Raw genomic sequence first — 27,105 nt, forward strand, 5'->3', positions numbered from 1 at the left:
TTTTTTTTTTTGTCTTTTTGCTATTTCGTGGGCCGCTCTCGCGGCATATGGAGGTTCCCAGGCTAGGGGTCGAATCGGAGCTATAGCTGCCAGCCTATGCCAGAGCCACAGCAACGCAGGATCCGAGCCGCGTCTGCGACCTACACCATAGGCTCACGGCACCGCCAGATTGTTAACCCACTGAGCAAGGGCAGGGACCGAACCTGCAACCTCATGGTTCCTAGTCGGATTCCTTAACCACTGCGCCACGACGGGAACTCCTAAATTTTATTGGAATATAGTTGATTTACAATGTTATGGTAGTTTCAGGTGTACAACAGTGTGAATCAGTTATACATATGTCTAATCCTTTTCAGATTCTTTTCCCACCTAGGTCACTACAGAGTAGTTTGAGTAGATTTCCCTGTGCTATTCACTAGGTCCTTGCTACTCATCCATTCTGTATATAGTAGTGTGTATATGTCAGTCCCACCCTCGCTTTTTATCCCTTCCCCCAACATTGTCCCTTTGGTAACTAGAAGTATGGTTTCAGAATCTTTGAATCTGATTCTCTTTTGTTAACATGTTTTCCCTGTATCACTCTTTATTAGATTTCTGGGTAAGGTATTCTTGTATGGCATTTTCTTTTTCTTTTTTCTTTTTTTTTTAGGGCTGTACCTGTGGCACACGGAAGTTCCAGGGCTAGGGGTTGAGTAGTTAGGTTGTGAGCCACACGGGAAGTCCAAGGCTAGGGGCTGAATCAGAGCTGCAGTGGATACTAGTCGGGTTCGTTATCATTTGAGCCACAATGGGAACTCCCAGATTTTGTTTTTTCATTATTAAGACTGCAGCTTGGGGAGTTCCTGTTGTGGCTCAGTGGGTTATGAACCTGACTAGTGTTCATGAGGATGCAGTTTGATCCCTGGCCTCACTCAGTGGGTTAAGAATCCGGGAGGATCCAACATTGCTGCAAGCTGCAGCATAGATTGCAGATGTAACTTGGATCTGGCATTGCTATAGCTATGGTGTAGTCCAGCACCTGAACTCCAATTCAACCCCTAGCTTGAGAACTTCTGTATGCCTACACCACAGCTCACAGCAACGCTAGATCCTTAACCCACTGAGCAAGGCCAGGGATTGAACCACATCCTCATGGATACTATTTGGGTTTGTTACTACTGAGCCACAGTGGGAACTCCTCTTTCAGCATTTTGAATATGTCATCCCATTTTCTCCTGGCCTGTAAGATTTCTGCTGAGAAATCTGCTGATAGCCTTATGGAGGCTCTCTTGTATGAGAGACATTTTTCTTCCTGGCTGATTTTTTAAATTCTCTCTTTGTCTGATTTTAGCCAGTTTCTTGAAGGTCATTTTGGATTGAAATTTTGAAGTGAGCTATTAGCTTAATGAACTTGGATGACCACATCTCTCCCCACATTTGGGAAGTTCTCAGCCATTATTTCTTTGAATAAGCTTTCTACCTTTTCTCCCTCTCTTCTTCTGTGACTCTAGTGATACTCAGATTGTTTCTGTTAATGTGTCCTGTAAGTCCCACAGGGTGTTTTTGTTTGTTTTTGTTTTTGTCTTTTTAGGGCCACACCTACAGCATGTGGAGGTTCCCAGGCTAGGGGTCAAATCAGAGCTGTAGCCGCTGGCCTACGCCACAGACAAGCTACAGCAATGCCAGATCTGAGCCACATCTGCGACCTACACCACAGCTCACAGCAATGCTGGATCCTTAACCCACCGAGTGAGGTCAGGGATGGAACCTGCATCCTCATGGATACTAGTCAAATTCATTTCCATTGATCCATGATGGGAACGCCCCCACATGTTTTTTTCATTCCTTTTCATTCTTCTTCTTTTTTTTCCCCTCTTCTGGCTGGCTAATTTCAAATGATGTCTCTTTAGGCTCACTGATTCTTTCTTCAGCTTGGTCCAGTCCATAGTACTTATAAGTTGCCAAATCTTACTGGTGTTGTTTTGTTTGTTTTTTAGTTTTACCTTACCTAAACTTTTAGTGGCCTTGCCAAAGTTAACTATTCCCCATTTCTTGGAACACTGTCATTTCCTCTGATAACACAAGAGGAAGTGTGTCTTGCCCTTCTCTTTTGGCCTCCTTATCAGTAACTTCTCTTGATTTCTGAGTGTTTAGAGTTTTTAGGCTTTCTTGCCTTCTCTTTAAATATGCTTTTTTCCTAGATTTCACCTATTGCTGTGCTAAGAGATTCACAGATAATTGCTAGACCAGACTTCTCCTTTGTGTATCCAACTGCTTAATTGATATTTTTTCCTGGAAGTCTCACGGGTTATTAAAATTACCGTATTCAAAATGTAATGCTTGCTTTGCAGTCCTCAAATTGGCTTGCCCCCCATTTCTACAGTATTAGCGAGTGATACTGCCATCCATCCAATTACTCAAGGTAGACACTACTTTCCTACATGTAATTTACAAGCAAGTCCTTTGATTTTGCCTATAAACTAAATCTCAAATCTTTCCACTTCTCTCCATCTTTACTGCCATCTCTCCAAATATAGGCTCTATTGTGTCTTGTTTGGACTATTATAGTGGCCTCCTAATTGAGCTTCCCATTTCAACTCTGCCTCACTCTCAATTATTCTTCCCATAGTAGCCAGAGTATATTTTCAAAACATAGAGTAGATCTTATAACTTCTCTCTTTCATAAAATTATTCACTGATTGTCTGTTGTGTTGAATGAAAGCCAAGTACTTGAACACAGCCTGGAATAGTCTGCCTACCCCTCCGTCCTTCCTTAAACTTCTGTGTCACTGGCCCTCTATTTCTTTCACATTCATTTGAAAATTGCACCTTATGTCTTTACCCATTTCCCTCTTTCTGGAATGATTTTTTTATCTCATTCTCTGAATGGCTGGTTTCTTCTCATCCTTGAAGTCTCACTTAAATGTCACCTTTTTGACTATACTAACTAAAGTAGGTCACAGCCTTCTGTTCTTTTTTTTTTTTTTTCCTCTTAGTCCATTTATCATACTGGGTAATTATGTAATTACTTGGTGACTATTTGATTAATGGCTCCATCTCCACTAAATGCTGAATTCCATTAGAACGAAGACCATCTCTAGTCTTTAGACCATCTTTTTCTCAGCATTTTGTCCCTGGTACCTGACATAGTACCATGCCTGGTAATCAAATGCAGGCATTCAGTATTCATTGACTGAGGGGATGTGAGCTCCTTTTATATTTCAGGCCCTATAAGAGCTTTATATATATTTATTTTAATCCCTTTACCAATCCTATTACATAAGCGCTGTTACTGTCCACATTTTGCAGGTAAGTTTAAGTGACTTTATTTGCATGGCAACACTAGAATTAAATTTTAGTCTGTGTTTTTTTTTTGAGCCTGTGTTTTAACCACTTCCTGCTAGTTAATTGGTTTTATACTCAATGAATTTCTCTTGTGGCACAGCGGGTTAAGGATCCAGCACTGTCACTGCAGCAGCTTTAGTTTCTGCTATGGTGCAGGTTCGATCCCTGGTCCAGGAACTTCTACATGCCACAGATGTGGCCCAAAAAATTTTTTTTAAGTTTTAATTTAATAAACATTGATTTGTTGCCTACTAAATTGCTAAATGAATAGTGAATACTCGAGTACTTATATCAAAACTGAATCTGGGGAGTTTCCATTGTGGTTCAGCAGAAACAATCTTGACTAGCATCCATGAAGGTACAGGTTTTATCCCTGACCTCGCTCAGTGGGTTAAGGACCCAGTGTTGCCTCAGGCTGTGGTGTAGTTCACAGACGTGGCTCAGATCCTATGTTGCTGTGATGTAGGCCAGCAGCTGAAGCTCTGATTTGACCCCTAGCCTGGGAACTTCCATGTGCTGTAGGTGCGACCCTAAAAAAACAAACAAAAAAATCTGATTTTTCCCACACTTGTAAAATAAAGATCTGAGGAGTTCCCTTTTGGTGCAGTGGATTAAGGATCTGGTGTTGTCACTGCAGTGGCTTGGGTTTGATCCCTGGCTCAGGAACTTCCACATGCCACAGATGTGGCCAAAAATAAATAAGTAAATAAAATAAAGATCTTACATTACAAATGAAAATGATTTTTAAGTGATTTTTGGTTGTTCCGAGTTGAATATTATTAAATCATTATTTTACAGTTATTAGATTTGTGAACTGGTAGGGCTAGACATGCTAACATTTTACCCTGACCTCCATTTCAACTACCAAAGAAACTTGTCTACTCCTTAAAGACCCTTAGAGTTTAAGAGTTTCAGTTTGAAGCATTCTTCTTCCTCTGCTCCAGTTGAAAAATAAGGAAAAAGTTTGACAAGTGGAAATAAAAGCAACGCTTTTATTACTGATAAAACTAATATTCAAGATGATAGCTTCTGGAGTTCTCTTGTGGTGCAGCGTGTTAAGGATCTGGTGTTGTCACTGCAGTGGCTTGGGTTGCTGCTGTAGCTTTGGCTCAGTTCCTGGCCTGGGAACTTCTATGTGCCTTGGGCCCAGCAAAAAAAAAAAAAAAGATGGGGAGTTCCCATTGTGGCTCAGTGGTAATGAATCTGACTAGTATCCACGAGGATGCAGGTTTGATTTCTGGGCTCCATCGGCAGGTTAAGGACCTGGCATTGCCGTGAGCTGTGGTGTAGGTCACAGATGCGGTTCAGACCTGGCGTTGCTGTGGCTGTGGTATAGGCCAGTGGCTACAGCTCTGATTGACTCCTAGCCTGGGAACCTCCATGTGCCGCAGATGCAGCCCTAAAAAGACGGAAAAAAATAGGATAGTAGCTTGTGGGTCAGTGGACTTTCTACTACTGCCCTAGAATTAGACGCATTTTTCCACCTAAGTGCAGGCAATGATCAAAACAAACCAGGAGTTTCTGTCGTGGCACAGAGGAAACGAACCCGACTAGGAACCACGAGGTTGCGGATTCCATGCCTAGCCTTGCTCAGTGAGTTAAGGATCTGGCGTCGCCGTGAGCTGTGGTGTAGGTTGCAGACGTGGCTCAAATCTGGTGTTGGCGTGGCTGTGGTATAGGCCTGCAGCTGTAGCTCCATTTCGACCCCTAGCCTGGGAACTTCCATATGCTGCAGGTGCGGCCCTAAAAAGCAAAAAAACAAACACAAAACCAAACTAAAAGTTATGTATTTCCCCTGTGGGGTAACACTGGAAAACCTCACCAGTGTGTAAGGTAGCAAAACTGAATGAGTGCTCCCTGCTGGCTGCTGAACCTGCCTGGGGTGAAAGAGGAAGGGGCTGTGCTGCTGCTTCTAGAGCTGCCTGCACAGCTGGGGCGATATGCTGATGTCTGTCCCTCCGAACTCAGGGGGTTGGTAGAGTGAGCAGTGTTTTCTCCCTTGCAAAAATGATGATCAGATTCTTCCGTTTGGTTCCATGTTTACGTTGCAGACCAGTGCTCAAATGTAGTGGGGTTTTTTTTTTTTTTTTTCTTTTTATGGCCACATCTGCAGCATATGGAAGTTCAAGGGCCAGGAGTTTAATGGGAGCTTCAGCTGCTGGCATATGCCACAGCGACACCAGATCCAAGCTGCATCTGTGACCTATAGCACAGTAGTTGGGTTAATCACCACTGAGCCACAATGGGAACTCCTCTTCTGGTTTTTCTTGTTTGTTTGTTTGTTTTGGTGTCACTTTAGACTGTTGATTTGAACACATACATTTTAAATTTTGATTTCTTAAAAAAATAATTAGGGCTGGAGTTCCCGTCGTGGTGCAGTGGAAACAAATCCGACTAGGAGCCATGAGGTTGCGGGTAAGATCCATGGCCTTGCTTAGTGGGTTAAGGATCTGGCATTGCCGTGAGCTGTAGTGTAGGCTGCAGACTCGGCTCCGATCTGGCATTGCCATGGCTGTGGTCCCACAGCTGTAGCTCCGATTAGACCCCTAGCCTGGGAACCTCCATATGCCAAGGATGCGGCCTTAAAAAGACAATAGACAATAATAGTAATTAGGACTGATTTTTTTTTTTTTTTTTTTTTTGTCTTTTTGCTATTTCTTGGGCTGCTCCCGAGGCATATGGAGGTTCCCAGGCTAGGGGTCGAATCGGCGCTGTAGCCACCGGCCTACGCTAGAGCCACAGCAACGCTAGATCCGAGCCGCGTCTGCAACCTACACTACAGCTCATGGCAACGCCAGATCTTTAACCCACTGAGCAAGGCCAGGGATCAAACCCACAACCTCATGGTTCCTAGTCGGATCCGCTAACCACTGCGCCACTACGGGAACTCCTAGGGCTGATTGTTGACCTTGCTTATAGTTGGTGAAAGTCATCGCTGTTCCCATGTTTAAAAAAATAGTGATGGAAAGGATGTGGACTTGGGAACCAGATGATCCGGAGTCGAAAATAGGACTCTGCCACCTATTAATTTTATAAACTTGGGAAAGCAGGAACTCCTCTGAGCCTCAATTTCCGTATCAGTAAAGATTAAAATGGAAATGATACCTGTCTCTTAATCTTCTTTGTAAAGATTATATTAGATATCAAAATCCTCTAGGGCCTGGAATATGGGAAATAGCCAGCATTTGTTATTTTCCCTTCCCTTTGCCTGAGAAGAAGATAATAATGAGGCAGTTGACTATTGAGATTAACATCAGTAGTCACTTTTGAGAGGCTAGGTGGGAGCACTTTTACAGTGTTACTAGGAGGTTTTTAGACTTACTAATGATAGCCATCCTGACCAGTGTGAGGTGGTGTCTTGTAAACCTGTTTTCCAGGTGATTTCTCCTTTTTTCCTTTCTTTTTCTTGTTTTGGTTGGATGATTCCCTTTTATTTTATGCTTGTGTCCTCTTCTTTTTATATTTTGTGAATGTATTGTTTTTGATTTGTGGTTGCCCTGTTTTTCAAGTACGTTAACCCCTTCCTATATCTGCTTGCTTTAGACTGATAGTCACATAGGCTTAAACACATTCTAAAAAAGAGTCTAGATTTTCTTTGTCTTTTTGTGGCCGCACTCTTGGCATATGGAAGTTCCCAGGCTAGGGGTCAAATCAGAGCTAAAGCTGCTGGGTTATGCCACAGTCGCAGCAATGCAGGATCCGAGCCGTGTTTGCGACCTACACCACAGCTCAGAGCAACACTGGATCCTTAACTAACCGAGCAAGGCCAGGAATTGAACCGGCATCCTCATGGATACTAGTCAGGTTTGTCACCACTGAGCCATGGCGAGAACTCCCAGAAGTCTAGATCTAATTCTCCTTCCCCACATTTTCTGATTTTGATTTAAGTACTTTTAAATTTTTTAACCTTTTTAAAAATTATGGTTAATTTACAGTGTTGTTCCATTTACTGCTGTACCGCAAATTGACCCAGTCATACACACACATATATATATACACACATTCTTTTTCTTATACTCTGTCCCATCATGTTCAATCACAAGAGATATGTTTTATGATTTTGATGTCCTTTTTTTTTTCTTTTTGATCTGTGTATTTGCCCATTTAAGTAGTTACTTTCCAATTGTGATTTCCTCCATCCTGTATCTTCTTACCTCTTTCCTATTTGGAAGAGACCTTTCAGTGTTTCTTTTAGAATTGGTTTAGTGGAGTTCCTGTCGTTGGCTCAGTGGTTAGCGAATCTGATTAGGAACCATGAGGTTGTGGGTTCAATCCCTGGCCTTGCTCAGTGGGTTAAGGATCCGGTGTTGCTGTGAGCTGTGGTATAGGTTGCAGACGAGGCTCAGATCCTGCATTACTGTGGCTCTGGTGTAGGCTGGTGGCTACAGTTCTGATTCGACCCCTAGCCTGGGAACCTCCATATGCCGAGGGAGCAGCCCTAGAAATGGCAAAAAAAAAAAAAAGAAGGACACAGACATAGAGGGAGGACCACCACATGAAGATGTGATGTATCACATGTCCTCATGGATGCTAGTTGGGTTTGTTAACCACTGAGCCACAATAGGAACTCCTGATTTATATTTTTTAAAGATATTTTTATGTATTTTTTAAGTACTTTATTTTTTTGTCTTTTTAGGGCCGCTCCTGTGACATATTTTTTGAGTTTTTTCAGTTACATGATGAAGTATTTTGTAACTAAATAAGATATTTGGTATTTGCTTTGAAATAATATGGGAGGTAGGGAAATAGGTGGAGCTACAGATGAAGCAAGTTCATCCATGAATGATTGTTGAAGCTAAGTGATAACTGTGTCAGGATTCATTATATTCTTTTGTTTGCTTTTGTATGTTTTTCATAATTAAAAAAATTGATCTTTTTAAACTTTGCTTCCTATCCTCTGAATCAGGACTGTCTTTTTTTTTTTTTCCCCCCATAGGTAAGATATGAACAACCTTAATACCACACCCAGGATAGTTATTACTTAAGGAAATCACTGAATGCAACTATCAGAGTGAGCCTAAGCAAAGATAGAGAAGAAGGGAAAAAATAGAGGAAGAAAGGAAAGATGTAAGGCAGAGGATGGATACTAGAGAAAAGGAGAGGTGAGGAGTAGTAACGAGTTGGCTCTAAGCTTTAATCTCTTCCTCTCATTCTAGATTTTCTTCCAATTTCACCTCCAAAGGATACCAAAGTCAAGGAGGAATCTTAAGATTCTGCTCTATAAGGTCTATCTAAACTGTTTTGTAGTAAGGAGAAAGAAAAATAGTTATTTTGTTTTTATATATCAGTCTAAGAGAATAAGGATTTCCCCCTTTTCTGCATTCTTTAGGGTGCCCGACTAGCTCAGTCATTAGAGCATGAGAGTCTGTTTTCTTTAGAGATCTAGTATATTGTCGCTATTTTGTAAATAGAACATCTTTATGTGGCTGTGGGTACTGGACCTTGCAAAAATTCTTATATAACCTTCCACACCACTATCCAGGAACTGGTTAGAACTTTCTCTTCTATTTTTGGAGACCTGATCCCTTTGTTTATAATTGGCTTTTGGTATTAAGTTTTCACTTTGTTAACCAATCCTGACCTCCACTTCTTACCTCCAACTTCTGCCGCATGTTTGTGGTTTAATAGACTAGGTTAACACTTGTTCAAGGAATAGGTCTGTTTATATCACTGTCTTTAATTTTTTGAGGTTTTGTGTGTGTGTGTGGGTTTTGTTTTTGTTTTGTCTTTTTAGGGCTGCACCCATGGCATATGGAGGTTCCCAGGCAAGGGGTTGAATTGGAGCCATAGCCACTGGCCTACGCCACAGCCACAGCAATGCCAGATCTAAGCCACATTTGTGACCTATGCTGAGCAATGCTGGATCCTTTAACCCACATGAGCGAGGCCACAGATCAAACCCATATTTTCATGGATACTAGTCAGGTTCTCTCACTCTCTCTTTTTTTTTTTTTTTTCTTTTTTCTTCTCTTTCTCTTGGTAAGGCATATGGAGGTTCCCAGGTTAGGGGGTGAATCAGAACTGCAGCTGCTGGCCTGTGCCACAGCAACGCCAGATTCGAGCCTCGTCTGAGACCTATGCCGCAGCCCATGGCAACACCAGATCCATAACCCACTGAGCGAGGCCAGGGATCCAACCTTCATCCTCATGGATACTTGTCAGGTTTGTTTCCACGGAGCCATGACAGGAACTCCCTAGTCTGGTTCTTAACCTGCTGAGCTACGTGGGAATTCCTAGATCACTGTCTTTATTGAAATTCAAGTTATGTTAGGAACCATGAGATCATGGTTCCAGGAATAATGCTTTTAAAAAAATAGCATGTCAGATTTGAGACTTTTTTTTGTTTTTAAATAGATAACAGATAATGAGTTTTTCAAAGTCTATGAATCACTTCATATTCTGCAAAGTTCATTGTATCCTTTTTTAAAATGCCATATATAAGTGATAGCATATGATATTTGTGTCTTACTGTCTAACTTCACTTAGCGTGATAATTTCTAGGCCCATCTATGTTGCTGCAAATGCCGTTATTTCACTCCTTTTATGGCTGAGTAATATTCCATTGTGCTTATGAACCACATATTCTTTATCTACTCCTCTGTTGGTGGACATTTAGGTTGCTTCCATGTCTTGGCTGTTGTATATAGTGCTGCAATGAAGACTGGGGTACATGTATCTTTTCAAGTCATGGTTTTCTCAGGATAGATGCCCAGAAGTGAGATGAGAATCAAATGGTAATTCTATGTTTATTTTTTTGAGGAATCTCTTACTGTTTTCCATAGTGGTTGCATCAATTTACATTCCCACCAGCAACATAAGAGAGTTCCTCTTTCTCCACACCCTCTCCAGCATTTATTGTTTGTAGACTTTTTTTTTTTTTTTTTTTTTTGTCTTTTTGCCTTTTCTAGGGCCACACCTGCAGCATACAGAGGTTCCTAGGCCAGGGAACCTCTGTATGTCTAATTGGAGCTGTAGCGCTGGCCTACGCTAGAGCCACAGCAACACCAGATCCAAGCTGCGTTTGCAACCTACACCACAGCTCATGGCAACACCAAATCCTTAACCCACTGAGCAAGGCCAGGGATCAAACCTGCAACCTCATGGTTCCTAGTTGGATTCATGAGCCACGATGGGAGCTCCCGTTTGTAGACTTTTTAATGATGGCCATTCTGGCTGGGTCAGGTGGTACCTCATAGTAGTTTTGATTTGCATTTCTCTAGTAATTAGTCATGTTGAGCATCTTTTCATGTGATATTTGGCCATCTGTATGTCTTTGGAGAACTGGGTTTAGATCTTCTGCCCATTTTTTGATGGGTTTATTTCTTGGTATGGAGCTGCAAGAGATGTTTATATATTTTGGAGATTAATCCTTTGTCAGTTGCTTCATTTGCAAATATTTCCTCCATTCTGCAGGTTGTCTTTTCATTTTGCTGTGCAAAAACTTTTAAGATTAATTAGTTCCCATTTTTTAAAAAAAATTACAAAAATTTTTTTTTGCTTTCTAAGGCTGCACCCGCAGTATATGGAGGTTCCCAGGCTAGGGGTCCAGTCGGAGCTACAACTGCTGGCCTACGCCACAGCCACAGCAACGGAGGATCCCAGACACGTCTGTGACCTACACTACAGCTCACGGCAACACTGGATCCTTAACCCACTGAGCAAGGCCAGGGATCGAACCCACAACCTCCTGGTTCCTAGTCGGATTCATTTCTGCTGGACCACAATGGGAACTCCCCATTTGTTTATTTTTGTTTTTATTGTCATTACTTGAGGAGGTGGATATGAGAGGATACTGCTGTGATTTACATTGGCGAGTGTTCTGCCTATGTTTTCCTGTAAGAGTGTCCGGTCTTATATTTAGGTCTTTAATCCATTTTGAGTTTGTTTTTGTGTATGGTGTTAGAGAGCGTTCTAATTTCATTCTTTTGCATATAGTTGTCCAGTTTTGCCAGCACCACGTATTGAAGGGACTGTCTTTTCTCCATTGTGTATTCTTGCCTCCTTTGTCATAGTTTAGTTGCCCATATGTGTGTGGGTTTAATTCTGGCTTTCCATTCTGTTCCACAGATCTGTATTTCTGTTTTTGTGCCAGTACTATATGATTTTGATGACTGTAGCTTTGTAGTATAGTCCGAATTCAGGGAGCCTGATTCTCCAGCTCCATTTTTCTTTCTCAGGATGGCTTTGGCTATTCTGGGTCTTTTGTGTTTCCAAATAAACTTTAAAATATTTAGTTCTAGTTCTGTGAAAAACATCCTTGGTAATCTGATAGGGATTGCATTGAATCTGTAGATTGCTTTGGGTAGTATAGTCGTTTGGACAATATTGCTTCTTCCAGTCCAAGAGCATGGTATGTCTTTCCATGTGTTTGTGTCATCTTTGATTTCTTTCATCAGCGTCTTAGAGTTTTCAGAGTACAGGTCTTTTGTCTCTTTAGGTAGGTTTATTCCTAGGTGTTTTACTCTGTTTGACGTCATGGTAAATGGGATTGTTTCCCTCATTTCTCTTTCTGATCTTGCATTGTTAGTATGTGGAAATGCAGTCGATTTCTGTGTATTAATGTTGCATCCTGCAACTTTACCAAATTCATCGATGAGCTTTAACAGTTTTCTGGTAGCGTCTTTAGGAGTTTCTAGGTATAGTATCCTGTCATCTGCAAGCAGTGATAGTTTTACATCTTCCTTTCCAATGTGGATTCCTTTTATTTTTCCTCTGATTGCCATGGCTAGGACTTCCAAAACTATGCTGAATGGCAGTGGTGAGAGCGGGCCTCCTTGTCTTGTTCCTGATCTTAGCGGGAATTCTTTCAGCTTTTCCCCGTTGAGAATGATGTTAGCTGTGGGTTTGTCATGTATGGCCTTTTATTATGTTGAGGTAGGTTTCCCTCCATGCCCACTTTCTGGAAGGTTTTTGTGTGAAATTGGTGTTGGGTTTTGTGAAAAGCTTTTTCTGCATCTATTGAGAGGGTCATATGCTTTTGTTCTTCAGCTTGTTAATGTGATGGATGTATCACGCTGATTGATTTTCGGATACTGAAAAATCCTTGCCTCCCTGGGATAGATCCCACTTGATCATGGTGTACGATCCTTTTACTGTATTGCTGGATTTGGTTTGCTAGTATTTTGCTGAGGGTTTTTGCATCTGTGTTCATCAGTGATATTGGTGTAATTGTCTTTTTTTGTGGTATGTGTGTCTGCTTTTGGTATCAGGGTGATGGTGGCCTCACAGAATGAGTTTGGGAGGGTTCCTTCCTCTGCAGTTTTTTTGGGAGAGTTTCAGAAGGATAGGTGTTAACTCTTCTCTAGATGTTTGATAGAATTCGCCTGTGAAGCCAACTGGTCCTGGACTTTTGTTTGTTAGAAGTTTTAGAATCACGGTTCAATTTCAGTACTTGTGATTGGCCCATTCATCTTTTCTATTTCTTTTTCTATTTAGTCTTGGAAGATGGTACTTTTCTAAGTGTTCATCCATTTCTTCTAGGTTGTCCATTTTCTTGGCATATATGCTTGTAGTAGTCTCTTGTGATCCTTTCTGTGATGTCTGTTGTAACTCCTCCTTTTTCCTTTCTAATGTTATTATTGCTTTGAGTCCTTTCTGTTTTTTTCTTGTTGAGTCTGGCTAAGGGTATTTATCAATTTTGTTGATCTTTTCAAAGAACCAGCTTTTAGTTTATTGATCTTTTCTATGATTTTCTTCATTTCTCTTTCATCTGTGTCTTCTCCGATCTTTATGATTTCTTTCCTTCTGCTAACTTTGGGTTTTGTCTCTTCTTCTCTCTCTAGTTGATTTAGGTGTAGTGGTGGCCATCATTATTAACTATTTCTTGTGGGCCTCTCTATAGATATTTCTGTGTATATTATATCAGACTTTGAAAAATTATATATCCAAAATTCTTTTTGACTTGTAAATGCAGACCAGTACAAAGACTATGCTTTTTATACCTGATGTAATGCTAAATTTTTGGCATATATACATTTTATTTTGATCTGGAAATTGACTAGGCGTACATCCTTTTCATATTCTTGAAATGGGCCACTTCCTTCAGGTATATAGTATTTCCAGTGTTTATTGTTTGGTGAATCAAAAATATTTATGTAATGACTGCAGAATCTTTTCACAACTTTGAGACTTTAGCCCTTGATAAAACTAGTTGCCTAATATACCAATCTGGGTATTTTTGTTGTTTGGGGGGGGGGGGGATCATGCCTATGGTATGTGGAAGTTCCCAAGCCAGGGACTGAATTCATGGTACAGCAGTGGCCCAAGCCACAGCAGTGACAATGCTGCATCCTTCACCTGCTGAGCCTCCAGGGAATTCCAAGGGTATTCTTTGAATGGGTAGTTAATAAGGGTGAGGAAAAGGAGTGCTGATGTTTCCTGACTACCTGTGGGCCTGGGATCTGTTTTTCTGATGAAAATGAAATTCTGTGAAATGATGAAAATATGGTAAGTGACAAGATAAAGCAAAAGAAACTGTAGGCAGGCATTGTCTTTATCTTTTCTGCATCTGAAGCAACTGTGTTGTAAAAGAGAGGCACATATACTTCTCTGCAAGCTCTGAAGCTCCAATGATGCTTCATTCTTTTTCACTTTGCAGCTCCCTCTCAGGCCATATATCCTTCTGAACACAAATGACCCACCAACCAGGCTGAACAGTAGAGGGGTTATATAATACATAGTAACACTCTTTGGGGGCTCAGGTGTATTGCTTCCATGTTCTCCCCATGCAGTTCGTTGTCATGTTCTGACTTAAAATTACTTAACCTTCAAAGATCCTTTTTGTGTCTTGAGAATGTATTAAACTTTTTGCTCTGTTTGCTGGTACATATGAGATATTACCACACTGACATGTACCCACAAACTGGGGTTATTCCTTGGGATGCAGGCATGGGCTTGTGCTGCCTAAAAAAACTGTGCTTTAAAGGGCTGTGCCCTGCGTAGAATTGCCCATATACTTCAGTTGAGGGCTCTTGCTCCAGTCAGTCTGTGTAAGTACCATTCTTATGTAGGAGATTTTCCTCTAACTTACTTGGTTCACAGTTCACATGTCTTTGTTCCTTACATGTTCTATTTTGACTAGACATTACCTATTGCCAGGGAACTTAGAACTGTTTTCTTTCCAGAAGGGAGAGAGACAAAGGATGTAGGGTCATGTAAGAACTGCCTTATATGTTTACTCAGCTGTTTGCACTGGTTTGGATACTGTCAGTATTAGGGTTTCCATTATTTGGTTCTGCTTAATGAAAGTTGAAGTGATATGACACAGAAAATGTTGAAATAAGACCTTGCTTTGTAAGTTTTAGAAGGGAAATAACACATTCCCTACTCTACTTCACAGAGGTATCGGGAAGATCAAATGAAATCATGTGATAGGACTTAAGATATTGTTAAATTGTTAGACAAAAAAAGTACAGAATTCTGCATCAAACTGTGCCTTGAGGATTTTTGTTCAGTGGGGAGATTTTTTATCCAGTCTTTTTTTTTTTTTGTCTTTTTGCTATTTCTTGGGCCGCTCCTGCGGCATATGGAGGTTCCCAGGCTAGGGGTCTAATCGGAGCTATAGCCACCGGCCTATGCCAGAGTCACAGCAACTCGGGATCCGAGCCGCGTCTGCAACCTACACTACAGCTCACGGCAACGCCAGATTCTTAACCCACTGAGCAAGGGCAGGGACCGAACCCACAACCTCATGGTTCCTAGTCGGATTCGTTAACCACTGCACCACGACAGGAACTCCCTATCCAGTCTTAAATAAAGCAGAGTTTCTCAAGAGTTCCTGGTGCAGAGAAGTTCCCTGGTGGCCTATCAGTTAAAGATCCAGCATTGTCACTGCTTTGGCTTAGGTCACTGTGTGGCATGGGTTCAGTCCTTGGCCAAGGAACATCCACGTGCCTCAGGCACAGCCAGAGCAGGAAAGGGGAAAGAGTTTCTGGTACAAATCCTCTTGCACCTGAGTCTTTAAGGTAGAATGGTTGGTTCATCATTCAGTCATAAAAGGAAACAGATACCTACCCAAAATGAGTAGTTTGAGAGAGATGTAATAAAGGGGCTATTTACAAAGGTACTTAGGGAAAATGATGGAGAGCAGAGTACCTTATGGCCAGCAATTACAGACACTGTTGCACTAGATCTAAAAGGGCAGGAGTTCCCTTCATGGCTCAGCAGTTAAGGAACCCAACTAGGATCCATGAGGATGCGGGTTCAATCCCTGGCCTAGCTCAGTGGGTTAAAGATTGGGCGTTGCCGTGAGCTGTGGCATAGGTCACAGATGTGGCTTGGGTCTGGTGTTGCTGTGGTATAGGCCGGGTGGCTACATCTCCAATTTGACCCCTAGCCTGGGAACCTCATGTGCCATGCGTGTGGCCCTAAAATAGCAAAAAATTAAAAATTTTAAAAAGTAAAAGGACCAAAAATTTAGAGAAATTACCAGAATGTTAGAGTAGCTATAAGGAGAGAACTATGGGCCTCAGTAGAGATACACAGCCAAATATTCTGACAGGGGAAGCAGCTAGGAAAAGAAATACTCTGGACTCATTCTCCTTCTGCCCTTTGTCCCTTATCTGAGTTACAGTTCTGTCTTTTCATTTTTATAGGTTTTTGGAGTGGTCTCCTTTTTACAGACAATAGAGTTGTAGCCTCTCCTACTTCTGATGTCTGCTCCCCTTACGGCTGAAGTTGGTACAGGGGCTTGCTGTAAGCTTCCTGATGGGAGGGACTGGTGCCTCCCCACTGGTGGGTGGGGCTGATTCCTATCCCTCTGGTGGGTGGGGCTTTGTCTCTGGGTGAGATTACAGTCGCTGTATGCCTGGGGGATTCTTTAGGCTGCCTGTTTACTGATGGGTGGGACTGTGATCCCACCTGGATTATTGTTTGGCCTGGGGCTTCTCAGCACTGATGGGTGGGGCCAGATTTTCCAAAATGGCCACCTCCAGAGAAACACATGCTGATGGATATTCCCAAGAGCTCTGCCTTCAATGTCCTTACCCCACAACAAGCCACAGTCACCCATGTTTTCCCAGGAGATCCTCCAAGAGCTGCAGTCAGGTCCGACCCAGATTCCTATGGAGCCTCTGCTTTGCCCTGGGACCCAGTGCACATGAAAGCCTGTGTTCACCTTTTAAGAATGGGGTCTCTGTATCCCCCAGTCCTGTGGAGCTCCTGTGCACAAGCCCCACTGGCCTTCAATGCCAGATGTTCCAGGGGCTCCTTCTCCCAGTGCCAGATCCCCAGGCATGGGGACCTGACGTGGGGCTCAGAACTCTCACTTCTGTAGATGAGTCTCTGTGATACAGTTACTTTACAGTCTGTGGCCTTCCCACCTGGGAGGTGTGGGGTTGTTTATATCACATAATCATCCCTCCTACCTCTTGATGTGGCCTTCTCTTTGTCTTCTGGAGTAGGATATCTTTTTGAAAGTTTCCAGTCCTTTTGGCTGAAAGTTGTTCAGCATTTGGTTGTAATTTTGTTGTTTTTATGAGAGAAGGTGAGCTCCAGTCCTTCTGTTATGCCGTCTTAACCCCGTCTCTCCTCCTCCTGCCCTTTGATATCCCACTGTTACATGTCTGACTGTCCAAACCCCACCGGTACCAGTGGGCAAGGCTGCCTGTTCGTACACTCTAGACCATCAGCTTCCGAGGCACAAAGCAAGGTTGACAAGAATGGCAAGTGGATCTGGAAGGGCACATGGATTCTGGGCAATATGTTTGGCTGAGGGTTCTTTAGTTATTTTGACTTAGAGTTTTTAAATGTCAGTTTTATGGTTGAGACCTAGTTTGAGTACCACCTGGTATGAATCCTCTCTGGTATGAATACCCTCTAGTATTCAAGGGATGTGGAAAACAGATTGCCATTATAGTTGTGAGAGCCACAAAAGAGATTGGGGAAGGAGAGTAGGAGCTGGGGATGGTGTCAGGTTTACGGGAACCAAGAGGAAGTAGTAGAAGTGCCGAAGTCAGCTTTTAAAACCAAGTACGGTGGGTAAATCCGTGGTATGGGTTCTCTGGCTCAAGTTGCCCGAGCCTTTCTGATTCAGTTTTTTTGGGGAGGTGGGGGAGGTTATTCCGTCGTGGTGCATCAGAAAAAAATCCGACTAGGAACCATAAGGTTGCAGGTTCTATCCCTGGCCTCGCTCGGTGGGTTAAGGATCCAGCATTGCTGTGAGCTGTGGTGTAGGTCACAAACGCAGCTCAAATTGCACATTGCTGTGGCAAAGGCCGGCAGCTGTATCTCCGATTGGGCCCCTGGCCTGGGAACCTCCATATGCCGAGGGTGCGGCCCTAAAAAGAAAAAACAAACAAAAACAGTTATTTGGTGGGGGGGGAGTTGAGGGGAGGTGTGGGGGGTTGCCTGGTCTGTGGAAGTTCCCAGGCCAGGGATCAAACCTGAGCCACTGCAGTGACAACACTGGATCCTTAAACCACTGCGTCACAAGGGAACTTCCTGTTTTGGTCTTGGTTTTCATTTTATTATTTTTTCCAGGAAGGAAAGTTACAGAAAATATCCCTTTCTGGCTCTGATATGATTTAATGTCTAATGCATATTTCCACTTGAATTTCAATAAAATACATTAATTAATCTTATGATTTTTCTACCTGGAAGTGAGGTAGGGTGCTGCCAGCCTCAACGGAATCCTGTGTCAAATCATGCTAGCCTGTGGCAGCCTAACATCTCAAGATGTTTTCAATGGTTGTAATGTCCTGTCCTCTCCCTCCATCTTTATCAAATTTTTATAATAGTTTTATTGTGATGTAATTCATATACCATACAGTTCACCCATTTAAAGTGTACAATTTCATGGCTCTTTTATATATTCACAGTCATGCATCTATTACCGTAATTTTAGGACATTTTCATTATCTCCCAAAAGAAACTCCACCTACCTAGCGACCACCCCAGTTATTTCATTACCCCGCCTCCCAGCCATAGGAAATCACTGATCTGCTTTCTGTCTCTATGGACTTGCCTATTCTACACCTTTCATATAAATGAAATTGTATTATCAGTTGTCCTTTGTAAGTGGCTTCTTTCACTTAGCATGTTTTTTTTGTTTTTGTTTGTTTGTTTGTTTGTTTGTATTTTTTGCTATTTCTTGGGCCGCTCCCGCGGCATATGGAGGTTCCCAGGCTAGGGGTCTAATCGGAGCTGTAGTCTCTGGCCTACGCCAGAGCCACAGCAATCGGGATCCGAGCCGCGTCTGCAACCTACACCACAGCTCACAGCAACGCCGGAGCGTTAACCCACTGAGCAAGCGCAGGGACCGAACCTGTAACCTCATGGTTCCTAGTCAGATTCGTTAACCACTGCGCCACGACGGGAACTCCCACTTTGCATGTTTTTAAGGTTCATATTGTAGTGTTTGTCTGTACTTCTTTCCTTCTTATGACTGAATAATAGGCTCATATATGAATATACTACCTTTTATTTATTTATCAATTGATAGACATTTGTGTTATTTATACTCTAGTCTATTTGAAATAATACTGCTGGGAAATTCATGTCCACGTTTTGCGTGGACATGTTTTGGTTTTTTTTTTTTTTTTTTTTTTTTTTTTTTATCTTTTTGCCTTTCTAGGGCCTCACCTGTGGCATATGGAGGTTCCCAGGCTAGGCGTCTAATCGGAGCTGTAGCTGCCGGCCTACACTGCAGCCACAGCAACTCGGGATCTGAGCCACATCTGTGACCTATACCACAGCTCATGGCAACGCCGGATCCTTAACCCACTGAGCAAGGCCAGGGATCGAACCCACAACCTCATGGTTCCTAGTCAGATTTGTTAGCCACTGAGCCACAACGGGAACTCCAGGACATGTATTTTTAATTCTCTTGAGTACATACCTAGGAGTGGAATTGCTGAGTCATGTGATAACTCTGTGTGTTTAACCATTTTAAGAACTGCCAAACCATTTTCCAAAGCAGGTGCATCATTTTACATTCCCACCAGGAGGGTACAAGGTTCCAATTCCTTCACTGCCTCACCAACACTTTTTTTCTTATAGCCATCAAAATTACTTTGTTTTTAATGTCTGTGCCCACAGCATGTGGATGTTCCCAGGCCAGGGATCGAACCCACACTACAGCTGTAACCAGAGCCATGGTAGTGACAACGCCAGATCTTTAACTCGCTAAGCCACAAGGGAACTCCCAGAAGGAATTGTTTTATAATCTAGACATAAGTAACTTTGTGAGGAGGTCAGAGAAGGGTAGTTCTAAAGATGGTCAGGGCCAGCTCACTGAGTAGGTTTCTCACTGCCTGCCTTGCAGTCTCAGATCTCTTCATGTGCTTTCCATGAAAACAGCTCTCCCAAGTTTTCCTGGATCTTTAAGGACTACTAGGGGAAACATCAAGTCTCTGAAAACAAATAATAGCTCAGTATGGATGAGTTGTCTATATTTTGCAAGAAAAGGAGAATTTTGTCCTTTAATAGAAGAACCCCATTTTTTTTTTCTTATGTCTTTTTTAGGCACATGGAGGTTCCTAGGCTAGCAGTCTGATCAGAGCTGTTGCTGCTGGCCTATGCCACAGCCACAGCAGTGCCAGATACGAGCCTCGTCTGCAACCTATAACACAGCTCATGGCAACACCAGATCCTTTTTTTTTTTTTTTTTTTTTTTTTTTTTTTTTGCTTTTTAGGGCCGCACCCATGACATATGGAGGTTCCCAGGCTAGGGGTCTAATGAAGCTACAGCTGCTGGCCTACACCAGAGCCACAACAAAGCGGGATCCGAGCTGCATCTGCGACCTACACCACAGCTCACAACACCATCAGATCCTTAACCCACTGAGCGAGGTCAGGGATTGAACCCACAACCTCACGGTTCCTAGCCGGATTTGTTTCTACTGCACCACGATAGGACCACCAGAAAAACTCCATTTTTAAAAGACTCCAATTTTTAAAAAAATAACCATAACCAGAGTTGCCTTCGTGGCTCAGCAGTTAACAAACCCAACTAGGATCCATGAGGATGCAGGTTCAATCCCTGGCCTAGCTCAGTGGGTTAAAGATCCGGCATTGCCATGAGCTGTAGTGTAGGTCAAAGACACAGCTCGGATCCCGTGTGGCTGTGGTGTAGGCTGTAGCTCCGATTCAACTCCTAGCCTGGGAACTTCCCTGTGCTGTGGGTGCAGGCATTTAAAAAAAAAAAAGGCAAAAAGAAATAACCATAACTAGAGTTCCCACTGTAGTACAGCAGGTTAAGGATCCAGTGTTGCTGTAGCTGCAGAGTAGGTTGCAGCTTCGGCTCAGATTCAGCCTCCATATGCTCCAAGTGCAGCAAAAAAAAAAATTAAAAGTAGAATAACCGTAACTGACGCTTGCTGATTGCCAAACACCATGTTAAGTACTTACTATCCATTAACTCATTTGTCCTACCTTATTTGGCTTTCCTTCAGCTTTTTTTTTTTTTTTTTTTTTTTTTCCTGTCCACTACCCCATCCCTGGGTCAGGGATCAACCTGTGCCACAGCAGTGACAACACTGGATCCTTAACCACTAGGCCACCAGGGAACCCCTCCTTCAGGTTTTGTGTGTGGCTAGTCCTTCTTCAAGTGGAGTGGCCTTTCTGGGAAACAACCAAATCGCTGGTGTCCTCACAAACTCCTTACTGATAGATCTAGTCTCCAGCCAACCTTACATCTGCGTTCCCTAGCATGTGCATTTAGTCAGTTCATCTTTGCAGTTGAGTCAGTGTTTCCTATTCTGCTTTGGTGACCCATTGCCCACAGGCATCTGGGTTTCACTGGCAGATCCAAAGCCAAAATGCCCTAGCCCTGAGATTGCTTCCCACCTTCAGGGGTCACAACTGAAATTGCTCCTTCTCCAAAAAAATTAATGAAATACTAGAACTTTCTAAAAGCATTAATATCTCCTTTACAGGAGTTCCCGTCGTGGCGCAGTGGTTAACGAATCCGACTAGGAACCATGAGGTTGCGGGTTCGGTCCCTGCCCTTGCTCAGTGGGTTAACGATCCGGCGTTGCCATGAGCTGTGGTGTAGGTTGCAGACGCGGCTCGGATCCTGCGTTGCTGTGGCTCTGGCGTAGGCCAGTGGCTATAGCTCCGATTCCACCCCTAGCCTGGGAACCTCCATATGCCGCGGGAGCGGCCCAAGAAATAGCAACAACAACAAAGACAAAAAGACAAAAGACAAAAAAAAAAAAAAAATCTCCTTTACAAACCTACATTTGTAAGGTGCTGCATTAACTTTTAGCTAAGAAATCAAATTTCAAGGCTCTTCCACACTACCAGTCTTTTCATGCCTTCCCTGCATAGTACTGTTTTGTTTTTGTTTTTGTTTTCTTTTTTGGCTGCCCCTCAGCAAATCGGGTTCCCAAGCCAGGGATCAAATCTGCCACCTAACGCTGGATCCTTAACCCACTGCCTGGGGCCAGGGATCGAACCAGTGCCTCCATAAAGATAAACCAGGTCATTTACCCTCTGTGCCAAGGCAGAAACTCTTCTTTGACACCATTCTTATTTATTTATTCATTCTTTCATTCATTTATTTATTTTTGTCTTTTTGCCTTTTCTAGGGCAGCATATGGAGATTCCCAGGCTAAGGGTCTAATCGGAGCTGTAGCCACTGGCCTACGCCACAGCTCACAGCAACGCGGGATCCTTAAGCCACTGAGCAAGGCCAGGGATAGAACCTGCAACCTCAGGTAGGGATCTGGCCTACACCACAGCTCACAGCTACGCTGGATCCTTAAGCCACTGAGCAAGACCAGGGATCGAACCCACATCCTCAAGGATACTAGTCGGGTTTGTTGCCACTAAGATGCAATGGGAGCTCCCTATTTGCCCTGTGGTTCCTAGTTGGATTCGTTAACCACTGAGCCACGACGGGAACTCCTTCGACACCATTCTTAAAGTGCTGCCATTTCTAGCACTGGATGTATGACTCTTAGGTTTATTTACCCTTTTTTTTTCTTCTTGGCCATGGGCAGAATATGGAATTCCAGCCACTCGGGCAATGCTGGATCTTTTAATCCACCATACTGGGTGGGGGATCAAACCTGCGTCTTGGCACTGCAGAGACACCGGCGATCCTGTTGTGCCACAGCAGTAATTCCTATTTGCCGTATTTTTTTTCTTTTCTTCACTTTTTTTTTTTTTTTTTTTGATCTTTTGGGGCCACACCTGTGGCATATGGAGGTTCCCAGGCTAGGGGTCAAATTGGAGTTGTAGCCACTGTAGCATGGAATCTGAGCCATGTCTGAAACCTACACCAGAGCTCACGGCAACACCAGATCTTTAACCCACTAAATGAAGCCAGGAATTGAACCCGTGTCCTCATGAATGCTGGTCAGGTTTGTTAACCACTGAGCCACGATGGGAACTCCTTTCCTTTCCTTTTCTGTTTTGTTTTTTTCCTCGCTTTTTAGGGCCAAACTCTCGGCATATGTAAGTTCCCAGGCTGGGATTGAATCAGAGCTTGCAGCTGCTGGCCTTACCACAGTCACAGCAATGCCAGATCTGAGCCATGTCTGCAACCTACACCACAGCTCACTGCAGCTCCAGATCCTTAACACACTGAGCAGAACTATGGATTGAACTCACATCCTCAAGGATACTAGTTGGGTTTGTTGCCACTAAGACGCAATGGGAACTCCCTATTTGCCCTATTTTTATCTTTTGTCTGAAAGTTGCTTAAAAACAAGCACATGCTCTGCCCTGCACTTGCTGACTGTCACTGCCACCACAGAGGAATAATTCATACATAGTCCTCTGGCACATGGATTAGTCTATATGGGAATCCTCGTGTAAGTAAGTGCTGACAAAGAGAGGGGGAAAGGAACAGGAAATATGAGGGGTATGTCCAGAGCTACAGAAGGTCATGAGTCTTTGGACTATTCCAGGATGTGGTATTGGGTTTCTTCTTTGGTACAGTATAGAGCTAAGGAATAAACTGTATATTTGCTGGGAATTCCTTGTGGCTCAGCAGGTTAAGGATCTGGTGTTGCCACTGCTATGGCACAGGTTCAATCCCTGGCTAAGGAACTTCCACATGCTGCAGGCAGGGCAGAAGAAAAAAAAACAAAAAAAAAAACCCTGGGAGTTCCCATAGTGGCTCAGCAGTAATAAACTCAACTGGTATCCATGAGGACACTGGTTTGATCCCTGGCCTCACCCAGTGGGCTAAGGGTCCAGTGTTGCTGTGAGCTGTGGTGTAGGTCACAGACTTGGCTCGGATGTTGCGTTGCTTTGTCTGTGGCATAGGCCAGCAGCTGAAGCTCCAGTTTGACCCCCTAGCCTGGGAACTTCCATGTGCGGCAAGTGTGACCCTAAAAAAAAGATTCTTTAGGAGTTTCCTGGTGGCTCATCAGGTTAAGGATCTGGCATTGTCACTGCTGTGGCACAGGTTTGATCCCTGGCCCAGGAGCTTCCACATGCTGCAGACGTGGCCAAATTTTAAATAATAATAATAATAAAAGGATTCTGGAGTTCCTGCTGTGGTAAAATGGGATTGGCAGCATCTCTGCAGTGCCAGGACACAGGTTTGATCCCCAGTGCAGCACAGTGGGTTAAAGGATCCAGTGCTGCCAAGGATACAGCATAGGTCTAAACCATGGCTCGGATCTGTTTCCTGGCCCAGGAGCTCCATGTGCTGTGGAGCAGCCAAAAAAAAAAAAGTATTAGAGTCTGGTTACCCGTCCTAGTATCATTATGATTTTTTTTTTTTTTTTTTTTTTTTTTTTTTTTTTTTTTTTTTTTTTTTTTTTTTTTTTTTTTTTTTTGGCGTCCCGCACATGAGGTTCCACTAGGTGAATCGAGCTGTAGCCACCGCCTACCAACCACAACGCACCCACGTCCAACACCACAGCTCAGACACGCGATCGTACCCTGACAACAACGAACCACAACCTCATGTTATCGATCTAACCGCGCCACGGAATCGATTAGAGCTGTTTCACCCCAAACCCTAGATTTCCTTAACCATATTTATCTATTATTCATTTGTTTAACCTTTCAAACTTATAAATAACCTCTGACCAAACCACTATTAGCATAGTAATAAATTTCATTTTTTACTGCTTGGCATGGTAATTAGTATTTAATTTTGTCTAAGCTTATAATAATTTTCAGGCTTCTGCAGGTATTTTACAGTTCTCATATTCTACAGTTTTATAAACACAGTTGAACTTTTCTATACCTTCATAATTGCTAAATTTTTATTAGTTTTTTATCAGTTTTGAATGGAACCTAGATTTTACTAGTCTTTTTTTTTTTTTCTTTTGGCTGGGCCCATGGCATGTGGAAGTTCCTGGGCTAGGGATCAAACCCACACCATGGCAGTAACCAGAGGCACAGCAGTGACAACACCCGAGCCATCTTAGCCCACTGAGCCACCACCGCTTAGAGGCAACTCTAAGTTTATTAGTCTTATCTCATTACGCAGTTTACTTAAGAGACATACATTAATTTTGTCTCCAGCATCTGTTTGATAAAAACATTCCTCCATAGCAAAGTATCTTTTTTCAAAACCTTTAACAAGCTTCTTCTTTTTCTTTCTTTTTTCTTTTTTTCTTTTCTTTTTTTGCTTTTTAGGGCTGTACCCACGGCATATGGAGGTTCCCAGGCTAGGGGTTGAATCGAGCTACAGCTGCCAGCCTGCACCACAGCCACAGCAACGCCAGATCGGAGCTGCATCTACGACCTACACCATAGCTCACAGCAACACTGGATCCTTAACCCACTGAGCAAGGCCAGGGATCGAACTTGCAACCTCATGGTTCCTAGTCGGATTCGTTTCCACTGTGCCACAACGAGAACTCCAACAAGCTTCTTTTGTCTCCTCATTATTTCTGAAAGATAGGACAGTTAAATGTTTTCTTATTCTATGGCAGAGAGGAATTCCTTTAAGCTGTTTTTTTTGTATATATACTCTTTTCTTGACTTCATTGCTATTAAAGTTTGAAATCATTCTTTCCAAGAGGCCAAGATCTTCCTCACTCTTGAACATCTAAATGTATAATTCTTCTGACCTTCTATTCTTTGTGTCTCCCTGCAGCCATATGTGTCATTGTCTCAGCAGATGGCACCACCTAGTCCAAGCAACAGCACCCCTAACAGCAGCAATGGGAGCAATGTAAATGACCAGCTGAGTAAAACCAACCTCTACATCCGGGGATTGCAGCCAGGCACTACTGACCAGGACCTAGTCAAGTTGTGTCAGTCGTAAGTTGGGGCACATGTGGGTGGTTTTCAGGGACAGTACAGATTTGATGATGCTGGCTTCTTACCAGATACTCTTATCCTAAAATGCAGTACTATTTTGCTTCTACCCTCATAGTCATAAGGTTTCTCAGCAGCCCTCCCCCAAAGAAATTCTACCTACTACCAATATATAAAATTTTTATGTGTGTCTCCACAGAAAGCCAGATAGAGCTGACCTTTGAAGCCTAGTTAGTATATTACTTTGTTTCCAGCGTGCACCCAGAACCGATGGTCTTAGTAGAAAGATTGCTGTCCTAACACCTTGAGTAGAAATGTTCAGTATTTCTAAAGGTATAGATTAGAAGATAGAGTTGGCAGTGGGAGTAGAAGAAAGTAGGAGTAGCCAATTGAATTATGTACTTAAAAGAACTGCTCGGAGTTCCCGTCGTGGTGCAGTGGTTAACGAATCCAACTAGGAACCATGAGGTTGCAGGTTGGATCCCTGGCCTTGCTCAGTGGGTTGAGGATCCGGCATTGCCATGAGCTTTGGTGTAGGTTGCAAACGCAGCTCGGATCCCGAGTTGCTCTGGTGTAGGCCAGTGGCTACAGCTCCGATTTGACCCCTAGCCTGGGAACTTCCATATGCCGAGGGGGCAGCCCAAGAAATGGCAAAAAGACAAACAAAACAAAACAAAACCCTGCTGCTGCTAGAGATATTCCCAATGACTCAGAGGAGACTTCAAATTAGACGATAAGAAGATGGAGAAAGAGGCTGTCATTTTACATCTACCCCCTAAGATCTTTGGGGCTCTTGAGCATGGATTTGAGTCATGAAGCAGAGATAACCACCATGGAATTAGCCCAATTAGGAAAGCTGGAAAAATTGCACGAGTGCAGAGATGCCAGCTCAATTCCACTTGGCAGAAAAATATGTTTCAAACTATTTATGTGGGGGACTGATTAGAGGCAGAAGTCTGGTGGCACGAGGATATTAACGGGGACGGGGAAATTGAGTTTGGAAAGAAATAGAAACAGAAACCGTAGTCTGTATAAATTTACCATCTTTTAAAACTTTATTGGAGTTCTCTTATAGTACAGTGGGTTAAGGATCCGGCGTTGTCACTGTTGCTGCTTGGGTTGCTGCTGTGGGTGGCTTTGGTCCTCCGCCCGGGAATTTCCTCAAGCCATGGGAGAGGCCCCCCCCCAAAAAAAAGTGAATAAATTGCTAAAGTATAACAAGCACACAGAAAAGTGTTCAAATTATAAGTGTTTATAGAACCGTGCATTTTCATAAGGTAAACACATCCTTATAACAGTGCCTTGTAACCAGATCAAGAGCTAGAACATTACCAACTCTTCAGAAGCCCAGCTCCCGGTTACAGTCTCTTCCCCAGCCCCAAATGTATCTCCTATTTGGCTTCTAAACGATGTATGTGGCTTGTTTGAACTTCCTATAATGATAATGGCATATAATTTTTATGTCTGGTTTCTTTTGCTCAGTGTTGTTTGTGAGATTGATTCACATTGCTGCATGTAGCAGAACTCTGTTCGTTCTTGTTGCTTTATAGAATTCCATCATGGGAATATACCAGAATTACTCATTCTGCTGTTGCTGGACATTTGGATTGT

General features: G+C 43.0%; 1 protein-coding gene across 4 annotated transcripts in view; it reads left to right on the plus strand.

The window, feature by feature from the left end:
- RBMS2 (RNA binding motif single stranded interacting protein 2) overlaps window positions 1-27,105 on the plus strand; it is a 113,678-nt gene that overhangs the window by 61,304 nt on the left and 25,269 nt on the right. For all 4 annotated transcript variants that reach the window (XM_021092894.1, XM_021092892.1, XM_021092891.1 and 1 more), the window contains one exon: window positions 25,331-25,497. In XM_021092894.1, the coding sequence (XP_020948553.1) occupies window positions 25,331-25,497 (167 nt within the window). The remainder of the gene's footprint in view (window positions 1-25,330; window positions 25,498-27,105) is intronic.

Source organism: Sus scrofa, chromosome 5 (assembly GCF_000003025.6).
Source record: "Sus scrofa isolate TJ Tabasco breed Duroc chromosome 5, Sscrofa11.1, whole genome shotgun sequence".
NCBI classification, from domain to species: Eukaryota; Metazoa; Chordata; class Mammalia; order Artiodactyla; family Suidae; genus Sus; species Sus scrofa.